Here is a 20,335-nt window from a genome sequence, read left to right on the forward strand (position 1 = left end):
TGGGTGGTGCAGATCGGCTCTCATAACGGGTCGGGTGGATGCGGGTAATAAAAAAAACCCTGACCTGCACATCACTACTGCACACTGACTCCACACCACACATTTATCTAAAATAGACAGTCTTTCTATCCCAGCATGTCCTAACGAAGATTGGGATCAAAATAAACAAATCTGAAGATACAGACATGATGCACACATTGTGTAGTCTGAACCCAGCATTACACTTTCCAAAGATATCAATATATATATATATATATATAATATCCATCAAGAATAAACATCCATAAATCTGCTTAGAATTCATGGGGAAAAATAACGCAAGACTTGCCTGAGAAGTTTTCTTCAGTATCAAAGTAATCCAGTGGTAGTTGTCTGTACATCCATGGGTACATAACAAACAGGAATTGCTAACAGCTAATTCGGCATACTTTTAATGACGTCAATATGCCAGAATATAAACAAATATAGACTTAAAAAAAATTGTAACCCACAGCTGCCTCATTGACTCCATGGCAACATTATACTTCCTGTTTACAGCCTTTTGTTATGGGAACTGGAAGGAGGTTTCAGATGCTGTTAGAGGTTTTGAAGCCATTGTTATTGTGATATGACAAATCTTTTGCACAATAAAAATATGGCACACTCGTAGATGCAGTTCCTGAAAATGTTCAAAGGTTACTGGAAAAGTCCCTGAGCTGAAAAAGGGTTTTGTTACTTCTTAGTAACAACAATGCCTTAATTTGTGAATTGGTCAAAGCCACATTTTGTACTTTCTCTCTCAGATTCCTTCCTTCCTTCCTCTTAGCTCTCTCTCTCTCTGTGTAACCTGTAGCTCACAGATGTTTATGTGTTTTCCTGTATGCATGGCCACCGTCTTGCACTCTCACCTAACCTTCTCCCCCCCACCTGTTGCACTTACACCTGTCTTTCTCTCCACCTCCTCCTCTTCCTCTTCCTCTTCCTCTCTCTCACTCTCTGTGGTGGCTGCTGCTGTGTGTTGTCTCTGGCCTCCCTCCTCCGTCTCCCTGCACTGCCCTCTTCAGGTCGGAGGTTTAGCATAATGTGTAACGACTCGGTCCTGTCTGCAGGCTTCCAGATTGATACTCCTGACAGCCTGGGGAGGACCTGCCTGCACGCTGCTGCTGCCGGAGGGTGAGACACAACTTTCTTTATATAAACATATAAATCTCTTTAAAAATAAATCTTAAAGGATCATTCTGGTTTATTGAAAAATGCCTCAACATCATCATCTCTACGATGTGAGAACTCGGCAACATCACCGCAAGCAGTCAGATGATCAGACAAACCGTTTATTCAGATCAGATCATCTAAACCACCTCATTTGAAAGTGAAACAGGAAGTTAGCTCACCTGAATTGTTGCACAGAAAACTGAGCATGCACAACTACAACAAGTAGTCTGGAAACAGCTGGAGAAGATGGGTGAAACTATTCATCAATGGCCAATGATGAGTCTAGACCTCAACTTTATTCAAATGAGGAGCGGCCAACGTGACACCCAGTCTCTCAAAACGCGCCGCCACGCTACCAGAATGCATTTCACGGCTTCTTACGTAGACAATAAATAGGAAGCGTGGGATCCTGTGGACGCATACCATAAGGGCAGACACAGATGTCACATTACTGCTCTTAGAGATGTTGTAAAATACTAGTGCAGTGTCCGTTCAAAATTTGCCCTAATTTGCACGGGAAGACTTGAAGAGAGAGCTCCTAGGGGCGGGGGGAGATGCGGCGAGCTCACCTGCAGGCATACAGTATGTCATAAGCACACGTTGACAGTGTTGGTGTAAATACTCTCACTGCCAGAGGGAGGAGACAAAAGATCCTCGCTATAGGTTGAACCCTTAAATCCATAACTTAAGAGAATATATGTACAGTGTATATCATTTTATAGTCTGAATGGTCTTCTTGTAGTAATTGTACCTTCTACCTGCTCTCTGTTGCAGTAATGTGGAGTGTGTGAAGCTGCTCCTGAGCAGCGGTGGAGACCACAACAGGAGGGACAAGTGTGGCAGGTAAGAGAACACAACGAGCCAATGAGCCAATTAGTAGATCAACAAAACTATAAACTGACTGACAGCAAAAATACCAACCATTCTCAGGTTCCAGCATCAAAGCTTTGATGTCCAGGGACTCAGAAGTTGGTACAAGCATTGTGTTGGGTGTAGTCCTTATTTGTGTCTTTTGTTAATGGGTGTAGGTAGGTGTAGGTGTGTGTGTCTGTGTCGCCTTAATTGATTGAGTCATCTATTCAGTATGTCTGTTTATTAACGGTCAGTCCGACTGGTCACACCTGTTGGTTTGTACCATTCTGCACGTTGGTACACATCTCCTATATCATTATTATAGGTGTTGACATTGATCCTAATAATAGATCGGGAGTTAGTTAGTACAGTTCAAGTCAGCGCAGTTTTCTAAAACCTTTTAGAACAATATAATTAACATTTGCTCAAGGACACCTTGTCCACATATTTATGGCTTGGCCCTTCAGTTCCAGTTAATGCTCCAGCATACTGTTTTATTTGGGATATTTCCAACTTTTTGGCAACAATTTAGAGAAGCTCCTTTTCTGTTTCAATATGACAAGACCCCCGTTCATATAGACATTGTTTACTGAGTTTATAGTGGAAGAACTCGAGCCTCAACCCCATCCAACACATCCTCTGTCCAGGCTTTATCTCCCAACATCAGTGGCCAAAAATGTGCTTATTTCAGCTCCTCAAATTTGATATTGGTATTCATTTCAGTTTACTTCCTCTCTTCCTGTTATTTCCCCAGAACCCCCCTCCACTACGCGGCCGCCAGCCGTCACTACCAGTGTCTGGAGACTCTGGTTGCTTGTGGCACCGCCATCAACGCCACCGACCAGTGGGGTCGCTCTGCCCTGCACTACGCCGCCGCCTCGGACCTGGACAGGAGGTGAGGGTTGAGGCCGAATGAAGGGAGACAAAATCTTTTCTTTCATCATTAAAAGCTAAAAGGAGAATTCTTCTTATTGACGAGGAGAGAATCTGAAACGTCTTCACACCACTTCTCTGGTGTTGCAGTGAATATCTGGGTAGCTGTCTACTGTTACCACATATAGAAACATGATGGTCCACACCTTCTCTGTTTCCATGGTAACCTGGAGGTGACATCCGAGGTGGTGGATAGTCATGCATGGCCTCCAGGATTGGCAGCACAGCCAGTAGTTAGATATCCTCTTACTTGCTGGTGTTAGTCGGTTGCCGGCGCATTAAAAGAGGTTGTTGTTTGAGTGTGTTGATGTTAGTTTATCTCACCCGTCTCTCCTGTTGTCTCCCCCTGTACAGGCGTCGTGTTGCTCTGGAGCCAGAGAGTGAAGGAGTTCAGGCGGAGAGGGAGAAAGAGGCAGCGCTGTAAGTTCACACTAAGAAATATATGACATTTTGATCTAATGTTAAAGAGATAGTTTGGGTGTTTTGAAGTGGGGTTGTATGAGGTACTTATCCATAGTCAGTGTATTACCTACAGTAGATGACGGTCAGCACGCCCCCAGTTTGGAAAAACAGAGAGGAGTTACCACACTGGAGCAAAGCAATGTACTGCTGTGGACAGCAAAATGTATTTTAGACACCTAAAAGAAAGGCCCACCTAAAAAAATCTAAATCAGTTTGAGTGTACGCTATATTTAAAATATTTTCACCGCCAACACAAAGGAAAGAAAAAATACCAGGCAATTGTAATGTACAATCATTTTCCAAAACATTCTTTGATCAAATGGATGAAGTTTTTCCGTAAAATCTAATAGAGGTCTCTAAACTTTTCCTTAAATTAAACTAGAGCGGCAACGATTAGTCGATTAGTTGAATCTGCATCTATTTGGACAACCGATTAATTGTTTTAGTAAATTTTTCAATCGATCAAAAAGATTACAACATTTGCTGTTTTCAGCTTCTCAAATGTTAAGATTTTATGCTTTTTTTGGTCATGAATGATAGTAAACTGAATATTTTTGGGATTTTGGACTGTTGGTTTAATAGACAAAATGATTACTTGAGAAAATGATTGGCAGATTAATCGATGAGGATAGTATTTGTTAGTTGAAGCCCTAAACCGGCTCATTAAAACGCTTCATTTGTGAGTGTTTTGTTGATGAACACTATTGCCCCACTAATGAAATGGTGGCATTACTCTCAGCTGTAGGAAATTAAAAATGAAAAGCAGATTGTGGTCCTGTTCAGTAATGTGTTTGTTTGCTGTTGTTGTGTGTTGAATGACAACTGAGATGTTTGTGTTCCAGATGTTTAGAGTTCCTGCTGCAGAGCGGAGCAACGGCGTCTCTGAAAGACAAACAGGGCTACAGTCCTGTCCACTACGCTGCAGCCTATGGACACCGGCACTGTCTGGAGCTGGTCAGTACACACACACACACACACACACACACACACACACACACAGAGGAAATAGTTGTATGGTGACTCGAGGCGTTTCCTCCATCTGTTGGCTGATCATATTTTCTCTGCATGCCACGCAACGACATTCCACTTTTCTGGTGTTTCTTGTTTCAGCGTCGAGTCTGATTTGTGTCAAAAATGTACAAATTTGAGCTTGAGTGTATAAGTATAAAGTAAATTATGTGAGTGGACTGTCAGTAGGTTTCACGTTGATGTGTGTCGTTGTGACCTGCAGCTGCTGGACAGAGACGACTGTCACCAAGACGACCCTGAATCTCCGAACGCCAGGAGCCCGCTGCACCTCGCTGTGAGTCTCTCTCTCACACACACACAGATAGCATGAGATGTTACTGTATTACGTATGTGTTTTTCAATAGTAATACTGATACAATACCTGAGTTTTGGGACCAAAAAGTTATTAAATGTTAAATGTTGTCTAAATACAACAAAAACAAATTAATTATATTCAAAAACAGCTGTGTGCTCACTATAAAAAAAGCATGATTTTTATTATTTTAAAAAGAAATAAACATCACTCTTTACAATGATTCATTTTTGTTACTAAAAACAAATAACCAACACAAAAATAAATTGATCAAATAAATCATAAACCAACACATGCTGTGAGCAAATGAATCAAGTGTTTCCATAAAATCTTCAAACTTAGAAAAAATAATAATTTTAATTATATATATATATATATACAGTATATATACACATATAGTTTTTAATTTCAATTTTCTAATTTCCTCAGATTAAACAATAAAGGAAACACTGTGTAACATTTTGGGGGATCTGTTAGCAGTAATGGAATATAATATGAATCACTATGTTTTCATTAGTGTACGCTATAATCACTTGAAACTAAGAATAGTTGTGTTTTTGTTAGCTTAGAATGAGTCCTTCATATCTACATAGGGAGGGGGTCCTCTTCATGGAGTCCGTCATGTTGCTCTGCCATGTTTCAGTAACCTTTGCCTAAATAAAAGAGTCTAAAACTGGCAAAAGTTTCATTTAAATCGGGAACTATCTGATCAGAGTAAACAAGACTATGACTCAGACCAGAGATGCGATGCCAACTTTTGCTACTTGAAAGGTTTCAATACTCGGTGCTACAGACACATTTTTGGTATTTACCATAACTGTATTAAGATTTTGTATTATCTCAGTGTCTTTTTAAGGGATAGTTGTAGTTATTAAAACTTGGATTTTGTTTTTGTTATGGTGATATCTACTAACTTTTTACCCTATTCACCAGGAGTGTCTCCCGTTAAAGTGTTTTTTTTTTAAAGAGTGTCTGTCTCTGCAGGCGTACCACGGCCACGCTCAGGCCCTGGAGGTGCTGCTGCAGGGGGAGAGGGAGGTGGACCAGGGGGACGAGGCGGGGAGGACCCCCCTGGCCCTGGCCGCCCTCCGGGGCCACGCCGAGTGCGTTCACACCCTCCTCGGCCAGGGGGCGTCGCCGCGCACCACCGACTCCCAGTACGGACGCAGCCCTGTCCACTTGGCAGGTGGGTTCAGTTTCATTCTCAATCTTCCTGTTTCCTCTGCCGCGTCAACATCTGTATGAACACATGTGGTACCTGGATGTGAAAGCAAACCATTAAGAGTCTTGTAAACAGTGTTTAAGAGCAGGTTATTTGTTGTAAATATTTGTTTCTGCTCAGCACACTACTCACTCTCTTTAGGATAATTTCCTGCTTTCTGCGGTGGTGAGGCAGGAATCCTCACAATCTGATGTGTCATCTAACTGACTATTAATAAATATTTCTGTCACTCTCTGTTTCTTGTTCTTCTTGCTGTCTCGCCCTCTCTGGTGTCCTCCAGTGATGAACGGTCATACGACGTGCGTGCGCCTCCTGCTGGATGAATCGGAGAGTACAGACCTCGTAGATGCTGCTGACTCTCAGGGACAGTGAGTGATTTTGATATTTTTCCTCCCATTCAAGTGTTTCCTTAACTGTTCCAGCTTTTTTTTTTACACCTCCTGTGTTTCATCCTCGTCTGCAGGACTCCTCTGATGCTGGCGGTGGCGGGAGGTCACGTGGACGCCGTGTCGCTGCTGCTGGAGCGGGAAGCCAACGTGAATGTGGCGAGTAAACACGGCCTCACTGCTCTGCACCTCGGGGTGAGCATTAACAAATTGCCTTTGTGGAGGCTTGAGTGTGCCACCAGAACAATATCTTTCGATGCACACGTGCACATCTGGGAATATTTTCTCTCTTCGTTTGGACAGTAAATCAAATTTATGAAATTACAGACACTTCAATGAATCTGAATTCCACTTTATTATCAGTTATATCTGTTCCTTTATCAATACATTTATTTGTAACAGTAACATGATTTTTACGTTTTATACTACAATTGTTTGCTATTATTTATTTATTATAATATATAATGAATATAATAAATATTAATGGATAAATAATCTAATATTTACAATATTTATTCATTATTATGTATTGTCTTATTTATATCTTTATTGTGAATATTAGTAAATGCACCAAAAGGGAAGTTTTTCCAAAGAGTTTATGTAGGTGACTAAATGTAATATTTCAGTAGCGTCCTAGAAGTCAGGAAATGAAAAGTCAGACTTTTATCTTTTATAAAATGGTTGTTATGGAAACCAGCAGCTTGATTCTGATCTATAGATCTTTTCATCTTCTCTCCCCAGCTGCTGTGTGGTCAGGAGGAGTGCATCCAGTGTCTGTTGGAGCAGGAAGCCTCGGTTTTGCTCGGAGACTCTCGAGGTCGTACCGCCATCCACCTGGCCGCAGCCCGAGGTCACGCCTCGTGGCTGAGCGAGCTGCTGAGCATCGCCTGCTCCGAACCGCCGTCCCTCCCCCCGCTGAGGGACCACAACGGGTACACGCCGCTGCACTGGGCCTGCTACTACGGTCAGTGTTCATATAGATACCTTCAGTCTGAACTCCACTGTTTTTAATCACTCTTATTTTTTTATTATTCATTCTTTTTTTACGCTCTTCTATTATCTGAATGATTTTTCAATTGTTCATATTAATATTGTTTTTATTATAAAGTAATAGTAAAGCATGATCAGTAACTAAGTACATTTACTCAAGTACTGTACTTAAATATAATTCGGAGGTTCCTGTACTTCACTTGAGTATTTCCATTTTGTTACTTTACTTTTTCTCCACTACAATTTGGAGAACAATATTGTATTTTTTACTCGACTACATTTACCTGACAGCTTTTGTTACTTTGCAGATTCAGATTATTATTACAAAATATGAATCAACGAATAAATTATGATGTATTATATAGATTAAGCTACCCAGTAGTAAATAAATACATTAAAATGTTAAAGTTATGAACACATTAATTCATCACAAATTTTAATTCATTGATATAATTTTTTACTTTTGGTACTTTAAGTTAATTTAGTAAGATTTTGAATGCAGGACTAAGTTAAAGATCTGAGTACTTCTTCCACCTCTGAGTATGATAATGCACTTTAAATCAAACAAGACTCTTTTCCAACACTGTGTGTGTGTGTGTTTGTGTCTGCAGGTCATGAGGGGTGTGTGGAGGTTCTGCTGGAGCAGAAAGGTTGTCGCTGTATTGACGGGAACCCGTTCACTCCTCTGCACTGTGCTGTGTAAGTCACACATGCATTAAATGTTATTTATGATCATTGTTTTTACTGATTTTCACTGAAAAATGTCCATCTTTTTGGAAGGAGCAGATAGATTTAAACAGATATGTAGTTATGTTCATATTATGGCTCTAAGTAATAATTTGTTTAACTATCAATTGATCTATTAATTAGATATAGAATTTGATGTTTTTTTAGCTCTAAGCATCAATAATATTTATCCTCTGGATTTACACTGAGCAGCAGCATCAAAGTTATCAGTTAAAACACATTGAACACTTTAAAATGTTCCTTCATTTCTAACACTTGATTGTCAGTCAGTGAAATCTTGTTTGTGTTTAAACCAACAGGGTGAACGATCACGAGCCGTGTGCATCGCTGCTGCTGGAGGCCATGGGCTCGGACATCGCTGGCTGCAAAGACGCTAAGGACAGGTAAGACTTGTGTGTGTGTTTGCACAGACTTTTTAGAAATATGTGATTCTCACAGGACAACGACGCTACAAACATATGATGATCTTATAGACCATGATGCATTGCTGTAGATTAAACTAGCCGCTCCCTATGTAGATATAAACAGCTCATTCTAAGCTAACGAAAAAACACAACGATTCTTAGTTTCAGGTGATTATACACTAATGAAAACACAGTTATGAATATTATATTACATTTCTGCTAATAGATCCACCAAACCTTTACATACTGTTCATTTAAGTACATTTAGCTGACAATACTTGCATACTTATACTTCACTAAGGTTTTGAATGCAGGACTTTTAGTGTGGTATTAGTACTTTTACTTCAGTAAAGCATCTTTGTCTCCTCTTCCTCTCTCCTGCAGGACTCCTCTTCATGCTGCATCGTTCTCGGGTCACGTCGACTGCGTCCAGCTGCTCCTGTCCCACGATGCACCTGTCGATACTGTGGACCAATCGGGTCGCAATGCACTTATGATGGCGGCTGAGAAGGGCAGAGTCGGAGCCCTCGGTACGAAGACGTTTTTATTTTGCTTGTGATACACTGGAGTATGTTAGATCTAGTCCTATATTGATTTTTTTAATGAATGGCTCTGATTGTGTCTCGTGCTCCAGAGGTGCTGTTGACCAGCGCCGGTGCCAACCTCAGTCTGACGGACAAAGATAGCAACACCGCCCTGCATCTAGCTTGCAGTAATGTAAGTCTCCACCCTCCATCTTATTTATGGTTTCTCTAGATTCCAGTGTCTTTGTGGCGTTCAACGTCATTACTTTTCCCTTTCTTCAAACCCCCCCTGCACTCACGCATTGTCACTGATCACACAGCTTAATGTTAGTTAGTTATTTAACCTTTATTTATTCAGGAAGTCTGAATTAAAATATCAGTATGAATGAATGTTTTGTTTCAGCTCTCTATAATGTGACGTCTTCTCTTTACAGGGAAAGGAAGACTGTGTGATGATGATCCTGGAGAAGCTGTCGGACACATCACTCATTAATGCCACAAATGCAGCGCTGCAAACGTGAGTATCTTAAACTTCTGTCCATGACAAAAATATATATTTATCTCTCCGCACAAAATGTGGGATTCAAGGCAAACAAGAAATGTTCCTATTCGTGTCACTGGGACTAAATAAATACGAAAACCTTCTGTCTGTCCGTCAGTCCTCTCCACCTGGCGGCTCGTAGCGGTCTGAAGAAGGCGGTCCAGGAGCTGCTGTCCAGAGGAGCCAACGTTCAGACGATGGATGAGAACGGTAGGACAATGAACCTGGTCTGGAACCTGGTCCCACTTTATAGGCTCTAGCCGCATGCAGTGGTCATTGGTCAGCATGAATGTTGTCCTGCGTTACAGCATGAACTTGACTAATGAATGATTTTGATATGATTTATTTCCATGTGCGCTGCAAATGAATATCTTTAAAAGGGGGTTCCCACGGGTCATGGAGTTAATTTAGACAAGATATTCCAGGATTTTACAAATGAGACTTCACCGCCACTGTTTCGCCCTGGTTTTAAACTATATTTTGGGCCTTTTATTTGATAGCAACAGTAGAGAGATGGGGAACGACATACAACAAATATCCCTAACCAGTAAGTCAAGGTATTATAAAACCATGAAGACCGTGTTCAAATTCATAGCAAGAATCATAATCTATTTATTTTAAATCATCCCTTCCCTGATTTAGACTCACAGTCGACAGTTTAATGTGGCAGAATGAGAGATATCTTCTCTCTGCATTCTTCCTTGTCAAATCCTGACGACTACATTACCCACAATGCATCTTTCCCGCTGACAGTTCATTCAGAGATTCTTAAAAACTCTTCACCCTCAGATTTTTATACAACTTTTGTCACAGGTGCAGTAGTCCTCCCCCTGTGAATAGACTTTAATGTGTAAAATAATTCAGACGGTGGGTGTTGAAAGGTCAAATGGGGAGAGGGGGAGAAAATGATAAAAGTCATGGAGACGTGCTGGAGTTTTACCTCCTGGCTGACTGTGGGAACCCTGATTTTAAACTGTATTCTAGCTGCTTCGTTGCTTTTTATTGGATGTATTTGTTGTGCAGTGAAAGAGGTCAGCTGTGGTTGTGACTATGTGCTCTGTGTCTATGCCCGTCATGTCCGTGTACCCTCCGTCATGTAGGGCTGGGCGATACGCAACAAAAATCTGATCTCGGTATTTCTAGGCTGAATGGCGATACAACTAAATATCTCGGTATTTTCTACGAAGTGGGTTAAATGTTCAGTAGTAAGGCAAAACCACATGTGAGATGTCACAAGTTAACTTTATTTGGTTCATCACATACAGGTACATACATCACATGGTTATGATACACGTCTTGAGGAGTTGTGGAATTTACACAGCTGTAATGCTCGTCACGCCCGGTCTCTCAATCCTGGAGTTGTGAGGAGGAGTTGTAGAAAGGCAGGTGTGAGTAAGGTAGGTGTGAGGGCGGTAGGTAGGTGAGGAGGTGTGACGTAGGCAGGTGAGGAGAAGGTGTGAGGGAGGTGAGGAGGAGGTGTGAAGTAGGTACGTGTGAGAATGGTAGATTTGAGGAGGTGTGAGGTAGGTAGGTGTGAGGAGGAGGTGTGAGGTAGGTAGGTGTGAGGTGTGAGGGAGGTAAGTGTGAGAGGAGGAGGTGAAGAAGGGAGGTGTGAGGGAGGTAGGTGTGAGGAGATGAAGAAGGGAGGTGTGAGGGAGGTAGGTGTGAGGAGGTGAAGAAGGGAGGTGTGAGGGAGGAGGTGTGAGGAAGGTAGGTGTGAGAGGAGGAGGTGAAGAAGGGAGGTGTGAGGGAGGGAGGTGTGAGAGGAGGAGGTGAAGAAGGGAAGTGTGAGGGAGGTAGGTGTGAGGAGGTGAAGAAGGGAGGTGTGAGGGAGGTAGGTGTGAGAGGAGGAGGTGAAGAAGGGAGGTGTGAGGGAGGTAGGTGTGAGGAGGTGAAGAAGGGAGGTGTGAGGGAGGAGGTGAAGAAGGGAGGAGGTGAAGAAGGGAGGTGTGAAGAAGGGAGGTGTGAGGGAGGTAGGTGTGAGGGAGGAGGTGTGAGGAAGGTAGGTGTGAGAGGAGGAGGTGAAGAAGGGAGGTGTGAGGGAGGGAGGTGTGAGAGGAGGAGGTGAAGAAGGGAAGTGTGAGGGAGGTAGGTGTGAGGAGGTGAAGAAGGGAGGTGTGAGGGAGGTAGGTGTGAGAGGAGGTGAAGAAGGGAGGTAGGTGTGAGGAGGTGAAGAAGGGAGGTGTGAGGGAGGTAGGTGTGAGGAGGTGAAGAAGGGAGGTGTGAGGGAGGGAGGTGTGTGAGGAGGGTGAAGAAGCGGTCATGAGGGTGGATGGAGCTGTGACATACCTTTGTATTTAGAGACTGGCTCCTGCTTTGCTTCGGTCCAGAACACAAAGAGAGTGAGTTGGGTCAGGTTGGTGTTTAGACAGCAGAGGGAGCGTAGAGACTGTGAGAGGAGAGAGAAGCAGAGTCTTTATGCAACACAACATTAAACTACATGGATATAAACGGTCTCATGTTATCTCTCTATGTGTCGCTCAGCTCTGCCTTCATGTCTGTGTAATGTCAGCTGGCTGAACACTAATGGAATGCTGCTCCGTCCCTCCTTTGTCTTCTGCTCCTGTTTCTGCTTCGCCTTCCTCGCTTCCTCCATGTCTACGTCTCGCCCTCCTCTTCCTCCTTTCTCCCTCTCCTCTCGGTCCCCCCTCTCTCCCTCTCTTTTTCTCTCTCTTTCTCTCTCTCAGGTCTGACGCCTGCTCTGGCTTGCGCTCCTAGCAGAGAGGTGGCTGACTGTCTGGCTCTCATTCTGGCTACCATGATGCCTTTCTGCTCCCCTTGCAGCTCCGGGGCTCCCTCCCCAGGCTCCCTGCTGAGGCAGCTGCCCCACCAGGGGGTTAAAGGCCCGGGCAGCAGCGGCCCCCGGGGGCCACGCAGCCCCAGGAACCCCTCCAGCGAGGGAACCACCGAGAACGACTCGGAGGACTCGGAAACCTTCTGACCCCTTCCGAACCGACTCTCTACCCTCCTACCTCGAAAAACTGTGTGCACCTGAACTTTTCACCCCCTTCCTCCTCCAGGATGTTTCAGTCTGTGAAGTGCACTCTTGAGGGAGGAGGGTAGAGACTTGGTTGTGACACAGCTTGGATGTTTTTGCCGTGTCTGTATCTTGTACAGAATCGCCAGACTTCGAGGCCCCCACAGCGCTTTTTTCTTAAATGAGCGGAGCAGCCGGACTGACTACTGCAGCCGCTGCTCCACCAAGAAGAAGAAGAAGAATCTGATCCGGACCGGTTCAGGTTCTGATCTGCATGCTCGTGTTAACTCACACCACGATTTGTTCTTTCTACTCACGGGTGCTTAAATCCAAACGGACCTCGGTACTTTAGTCTCTGCATGGCACAGCAACTCGCCTCCGGAGACTTATTTTGTCTTAAAAAAAAAGAAAAAAAAAAAGAAGCCATTTTTAACTGTTTGTATAAAATGAAGTAGACCATTAAGACGTGTCATTTTAACCTTTTTATGATTTTCGGCTTGTTGTTGTACCAAATATTTGACTTCCACACGTAAATAATAATAATTAACGTACTGATGAACAGGTACATAGAGCTTGTTTTTTTGTTTTTTAACAACTGAAGCACAAATTTGCTTTTAGGTTTTGATGCTGGAATGTGAATAAGATGTTTAGTAGTTTAAATATTCATCACAAAAACATAGAATACGACACCACTGGGTACGTCTCGATTCCCTTAATTGAATCCACGTTTCCCAAATTTGCGCGAGGAGAGATTCAGGAACTACTGGCAGCAACACATTTTTCTAAAAACAAATTACTTATTTGTATCTGTATTTATTGATTTATTGTGTTTGTGTGTAAATTCATAATTAAATAATTTGGGTTATAATTAGAATTTCTCATAATTTGTAGAAATGATGAAATAGATATAAGATATAAATAGATGAAATAAAGTAGCTTAAGTGTAAAATTTTTATGTGTATATATATATATATATATATATATATACTTTGTTTGACATACAAGAATTTTCAGAATGAAAATAAATTACACTGATAGTTGATTCAAATTTGTTTCTATATCATAAAATCAGGTAAAACTTTCAATAACTGTAAGTTACTAATTAATAGACCAATTAATGTTCACAGCCTGAAAACGAGATGAGCAGCATAGTAGACTACGGCTTTGTCTGAAATCACATACTATGCTCTACAAACTTTTGTGTGAATAAACAGAAGTTTGTATCTTTTCGGACGCGCTGAGCAGTAATTTACGTCGTCGCTTCCTGAGAGCCTCCTGGAGACGTGTAACCATGGTAACCCGTGCCAACCTCATGTGACCAAAACGACGGTTTGTGAGAATCAAAGTCTGAATTAATAAAAAAAAAACGTATTGGGCCTACCAAAGTGATATCTTACAATTAAATGTCTGTCAACGTCTGTCATGAATGTTATCGTCACTACCGCATTGCATTGTGGGATATTTATGCCGCCGCAGTGTCCAGTGTTTGCATACTGTAATATTTCACCGGAAATAGTATGCAATTCGCGTACTATTGGTTTCATACTAAGGTTTCGGACATACTAAGAAATCTCACACTGTTTTAGCATACTAAAAAGCATATGAAATGTCGCCTCCTGTATACTTGACAAGATATTTATCCCAAATACTGACGGTACTGAAAGGAGATTTTTCATCTAGAATATAACCAGCTATCGCAAACCCAACACCCTTCATCTGAGTTATATTAAACCTACGTTAGTTCTGTTAATTGTCCCGGTTATTTGAACGACCTTCATGATTTATGGGCGACTCGAGGACGGAGGAGCGAGGAGCGATCAAATAAGGGAATTGAGATGTACCCACTGATTGAACACAGGGTTTGTGCAGATGTGAATTAAGGCTGAGATGTATGCATTTGATCCTGCGGCCTAGAACGGCCTCCTGCACTGTTTTGACTCCATGTCCCCCCCCGTCCCCCTCAACCCCTCCAACACACACACCTGTACACCAGGAAAGCCAACGGTGACCAATTCCCACCTGGGCGGCTCTAAATGTCCAATCATGCAAGCCCAGATTCTCCACAAAGACCAAATCCCTGAAGCTCTTCTTAGGTCTCCCTCAGTTTGTTGTGGTATTTATTATCTATTACATGATGGTACAAATACTGCCAGCACTTAAAATGTAAAGTAACACAGGGCCTTGACCACTCCCCCCCCCCACCCCCTCCCCACCTCGTCCTCCCTTCTGTTCGTCTACCTACCAGCTATGTGCCATTGTCTCTAACGTGTCCAGTGCCTTGATGTCGATTCATTTTCTTTTATCCTGTGTTGGTAGATTATAATGTTCTTATAATTAAAGGATCAGCTCACCGAAATCGTTGAACCCTGGTGTTACGGAGCCGTGCATGTTTGTCCAGGTTTTGAGATCTTTGCCGAAGATTTCTGCAACAATAGAATTACAAAATTCAAAATATATTATTTTTTTATTTGACAGGAAATATAGAACGAGAGAGAAGGGGATGACATGCAACAAAGGTGCATTGTGGGTTATATAGTTACATCTTAAATCTCCTTCTTCAAAGGTAAATTACATTTCCAGAAATAATTTCCCAGATCCAGTGATCAAAAGCTCCAGAGGAGCTACTAAATGGACTTTAAGGTGCTTTATTACACAGCTGTGTTGAATACTCGATTCTGATTGGTCAATCACGGCGTTCTGCGGTCTTTAATTTCTGTATAACAGACTTTTGCTATGGGTGCACCTCTGATGTCGGACTCTGATGAACCGTTTTTGTGTCAAATTATTGATTTCTTCAGTAAGTAGCCGTGTAATAAGCGGGATAATGTACAGCTAGCGGGTCATTGTTGTGAAAGAACAACAATGACCGGCTCGCTGTACATTATCCCTTACATAAAGGGGCTAGATGTAAGAATCAGAAATTGCTTGTTCACAGTGACACCTGTGGCCGTTAAGTCAACGACAGTCGGCGTCCGGTTGCTCATGCTTGTGCTCGCTCTACGTAGACACGAGCGAGCATCGGTCAAAACAGTGAGGCGACACACACAAGGCTGAACGTGATTGACAGCTTACCTGTCCAATCAGCTCGGGGTCCGTTTTGATCCCCAAAACCAAACGAAGCTCCCTCCATGAATCGAAGGCCCGGCCGACGTCGGTCACCTTCCTGTTTTGCAAGACGGGCAATAGTTGGTTATGGTGTGGCAATAAAAAACAATTAAAAGAAAGTTTATATGTGTAAAAACTTGCATACAGTCCCTTTAAAGAATGAAAACTCAACTTTTAAGTCAACATGGACGAGAAGTCCCTAAAGTGCTCAGATAAAATCATAATAATAAAGATTTAAACTTAAAATTTTTTTCCTCAATTTCATGAAAATTGGGAAAACTCCCTCTGCTAAAGAAGATCATGCGATATGTTTGAAAGCTCCAGAACAGCTACTAAATGGATCTCGAAGTGAGACTACTTTGTGGCTATTATTCGGGATAATTCCGCAGAGCTCACTGCGAACACGTTTCTTCTATTTGTTGTACGACAGCTGAAAGTATTCGTTAATTACTTGATTACTCAATAAACAGAAGATAAATCAGCAAATATTTGTAATAATATATTAATTATTTAAGTAATATGTTTATGCAAAAAAATGTCAAATGTGAATATTTGATGGTTTTCTTTGACTTCTACAATATTAAAAATAAATTAAATTTGAATATGTTAACTTTGGGAACTTGTAATAGACTCTTTGTTTTGTTGCTATTTTTATTTAATTTATTTATGGAGAAAAGAATTGTCAGGTTAATTAATTAATAATTAAAATAATTGCAGTCCTATTTGTTTGTTTTTTCTTTAGCATCTCCAGTGTAATATGTACTCCGTTAGGTCTGTAGAGTATTCACGACATTAATTATTTAATTGTTGTGAGCATCACAAATGTTAGCACGGAGGCAGAAATCTCAAAACTTGCACAAATAAAACTAGAACTATTTGCACGACTAGCAACCGCTAGATGCCAAATGTTTTTATTTTGCCATTTGGGTGAACTGATCCTTTAATATGTGGAGCATATTGTGGGCGGTTCGGTTACATTGAATGAGTTTGAGAGGGGTTTTGCTCTGCGTGAGGGACCATTATGCAGATGTTTTGTTTAGTGAAATGATGTCTCACTCCGCTGTTTTCTCTCCTTGAAGGCTGCTGATATTCTATTATTTTTCTCGTTGTCAACAAATCCCCTCGAGAAGACCAAAACCATCAATATGTCGGTACTTTCTGTGGCACAAGTCTTTAAAAACAATAAAAAGTTAAATAATTTCCTAAAACAGCTGGGAAAAGCTGAGTAAATTGGGGACTATTTTCAGTGGCGGATTAATCCACATTTGGTGCTCTAGTGAGTATTTGGAGCTCTCTATGTGGGCTTTGCAGACAATAAGAAAATTATAGAATATCTCCAGACTTCTCCTTTAAGTTGGTTGTGTGTGTGAGAGTGGTAGCTTTAGGTACTGATATGAAATTGAACTGCTTTTGTACATAATGTTGACGTAAAGCACGTAAACAAATCTCCATCACAGAGGACTTTTGAGTGACGTCTCCATCCTAAAAGTTTTTTATCTTTCCAGACTAAAAAGTTGTGTATATTAATGAGCTTATTTTAAATTGAGAAAGCTGCAGTTAAATTGAAATGGGAGACGGCTGATAAGCACACACACGTTGTTGTTGTTGTTGTTGTTAACAAGCACAGTGTTTTTCTGTCTGCTGAGAAACTGAGTCTGTCTGCCAGTATTATTATTATTATTATTATTATTATTCTACCAGAAAATGAGCTTCACCAGTCCGGACAATCTCTAACGTCATGCGTCTGATGATTTTCATACCAGTTCCTGATGCAGTACGACATGCTGAGGGCTGTTTGTCAGCTACCCTTTGTTTTATATAAATTGTACAAATATAAAAAATCTGTTTGAAGTTACTGGCTGTTTATTTCCTTTTCTTTCAGGAGGTTAATTTCGCTCTACACAGTGAAAAAAAATCTTTTTATGACTTTCATGACTTTTTCATGACATAAAAAATGTTGAGTATAATATGTCATGAAAAAATTCAAAATATAATGTAATGAAAAAGTTATAAAAAATGTTGAGTATAATATAACTTTTTCATTACATTATATTTTGAATTTTTTCATGACATATTATATTCTGACATTTTTTATGGCTTTTTTATGTCATATTATATTTTGACATTTTTTTTACTTTTTCATGTCATTATATTTTGACATTTTTTATGGCTTTCTCATGTCATATTATATTTTGACATTTTTATGGCTTTTTCATGTCATATTATACTCGGACATTTTTTATGGCTTTTTCATGTCATATTATATTTTTAAATTTTTTATGACTTTTTCATGTCATATTATATTTTGACATTTTTTATGGCTTTCTCATGTCATATTATATTTTGACATTTTTATGGCTTTTTCATGTCATATTATAGTCGGACATTTTTTATGGCTTTTTCATGTCATATTATATTTTTAAATTTTTTATGACTTTTTCATGTCATATTATATTTTGACATTTTTTATGGCTTTCTCATGTCATATTATATTTTGACATTTTTATGGCTTTTTCATGTCATATTATACTCGGACATTTTTTATGGCTTTTTCATGTCATATTATATTTTTAAATTTTTTATGACTTTTTCATGTCATATTATATTTTGACATTTTTTATGACTTTTTCATGTCATATTATATTTTGACATTTTTTATGACTTTTTCATGTCATATTATATTTTGACATTTTTTATGACTTTTTCATGTCATTATATTTTGACATTTTTTATGACTTTTACATGCCATATTATATTTTGATATTTTTAATGACTTTTTCATGTCATATTATATTTTGACATTTTTTAGGACTTTTTCAAGACATTATTTTCGGACATTTTTTTTTACTTTTTCATGTCATATTATATTTTGACATTTTTTTTTACTTTTTCATGTCATATTATATTTTGACATTTTTTATGACTTTTTCATGACATATTATTTTCGGACATTTTTTAGGACTTTTTCATGACATTATATTTTGACATTTTTTATGACTTTTTCATGACATATATTTTACATTTTTTATGACTTTTTCATGACATATATTTTACATTTTTTATGACTTTTTCAAGACATATTATTTTCGGACATTTTTTAGGACTTTTTCATGACATTATATTTTGACATTTTTTATGACTTTTTCATGACATATATTTTCACATTTTTTATGACTTTTTCATGACATATATTTTGACATTTTTTATGACTTTTTCATGACATATATTTTACATTTTTTATGACTTTTTCAAGACATATTATTTTCGGACATTTTTTATGACTTTTTCATGTCATATTATATTTTGACATTTTTTATGACTTTTTCATGTCATATTATATTTTGACATTTTTTATGACTTTTTCATGTCATATTATACTCGGACAATTTTTATGACTTTTTCATGTCATATTATATTTTGACATTTTTTATGACTTTTTCATGTCATATTATACTCGGACAATTTTTATGACTTTTTCATGTCATATTATATTTTGACATTTTTTATGACTTTTTCATGTCATATTATATTTTGACATTTTTTATGACTTTTTCATGACATATTATATTTTGAAATTTTTTATGACTTTTTCAAGACATTATTTTCGGACATTTTTTTTTACTTTTTCATGTCATATTATATTTTGACATTTTTTATGACTTTTTCATGACATATTATTATCGGACATTTTTTATGACTTTTTCATGTCATATTATATTTTGACATTTTTTTGACTTTTTCATGTCATATTATATTTTTACATTTTTTATGACTTTTTCATGACATATATTTTACATTTTTTATGACTTTTTCAAGACATATTATTTTCGGACATTTTTTATGACTTTTTCATGTTATATTATATTTTGACATTTTTTATGACTTTTTCATGTCATATTATATTTTGACATTTTTTATGACTTTTTCATGTCATATTATACTCGGACAATTTTTATGACTTTTTCATGTCATATTATATTTTGACATTTTTTATGACTTTTTCATGTCATATTATACTCGGACAATTTTTATGACTTTTTCATGTCATATTATATTTTGACATTTTTTATGACTTTTTCATGTCATATTATATTTTGACATTTTTTATGACTTTTTCATGACATATTATATTTTGAAATTTTTTATGACTTTTTCATGTCATATTATATTTTGAAATTTTTTATGACTTTTTCAAGACATTATTTTCGGACATTTTTTTTTACTTTTTCATGTCATATTATATTTTGACATTTTTTATGACTTTTTCATGACATATTATTATCGGACATTTTTTATGACTTTTTCATGTCATATTATATTTTGACATTTTTTTGACTTTTTCATGTCATATTATATTTTTACATTTTTTATGACTTTTTCATGACATATTATATTTTGACATTTTTTAAGACTTTTTCATGTCTTGTTAAATTTTGAAATTTTTTATGACTTTTTCATGACATATTATATTTTGACATTTTTTATGACTTTTTCATGTCTTGTTAAATTTTGAAATTTTTTATGACTTTTTCAAGACATTATTTTCGGACATTTTTTTTTACTTTTTCATGTCATATTATATTTTGACATTTTTTATGACTTTTTCATGACATATTATTTTCGGACATTTTTTATGACTTTTTCATGACATTATATTTTGACATTTTTTATGACTTTTTC

The 20,335-nt window shown here is 38.7% G+C and overlaps 1 protein-coding gene across 2 annotated transcripts in view; it reads left to right on the plus strand.

Annotated features, from left to right (window-relative positions):
* ankrd44 (ankyrin repeat domain 44) overlaps nucleotides 1–14,901 on the plus strand; it is a 36,154-nt gene extending 21,253 nt beyond the window's left edge. Inside the window, exons 12-28 of one of the 2 annotated variants that reach the window (XM_037790133.1) lie at nucleotides 1,089–1,152; nucleotides 1,966–2,034; nucleotides 2,798–2,938; nucleotides 3,331–3,396; nucleotides 4,281–4,392; nucleotides 4,670–4,741; nucleotides 5,744–5,945; nucleotides 6,262–6,349; nucleotides 6,445–6,562; nucleotides 7,109–7,331; nucleotides 7,969–8,056; nucleotides 8,404–8,487; nucleotides 8,893–9,038; nucleotides 9,143–9,225; nucleotides 9,467–9,549; nucleotides 9,692–9,783; nucleotides 12,261–14,901. In XM_037790133.1, coding sequence (XP_037646061.1) covers nucleotides 1,089–1,152; nucleotides 1,966–2,034; nucleotides 2,798–2,938; nucleotides 3,331–3,396; nucleotides 4,281–4,392; nucleotides 4,670–4,741; nucleotides 5,744–5,945; nucleotides 6,262–6,349; nucleotides 6,445–6,562; nucleotides 7,109–7,331; nucleotides 7,969–8,056; nucleotides 8,404–8,487; nucleotides 8,893–9,038; nucleotides 9,143–9,225; nucleotides 9,467–9,549; nucleotides 9,692–9,783; nucleotides 12,261–12,514 — 1,985 coding nt within the window. In that variant the 3' untranslated portion in view covers nucleotides 12,515–14,901. The remainder of the gene's footprint in view (nucleotides 1–1,088; nucleotides 1,153–1,965; nucleotides 2,035–2,797; nucleotides 2,939–3,330; nucleotides 3,397–4,280; nucleotides 4,393–4,669; nucleotides 4,742–5,743; nucleotides 5,946–6,261; nucleotides 6,350–6,444; nucleotides 6,563–7,108; nucleotides 7,332–7,968; nucleotides 8,057–8,403; nucleotides 8,488–8,892; nucleotides 9,039–9,142; nucleotides 9,226–9,466; nucleotides 9,550–9,691; nucleotides 9,784–12,260) is intronic. The other variant, XM_037790135.1, reaches the window with a different exon arrangement.
* The last annotated feature ends 5,434 nt before the right edge of the window (nucleotides 14,902–20,335 follow it).

This window comes from Sebastes umbrosus, chromosome 13, assembly GCF_015220745.1.
Source record: "Sebastes umbrosus isolate fSebUmb1 chromosome 13, fSebUmb1.pri, whole genome shotgun sequence".
NCBI lineage: Eukaryota > Metazoa > Chordata > Actinopteri > Perciformes > Sebastidae > Sebastes > Sebastes umbrosus.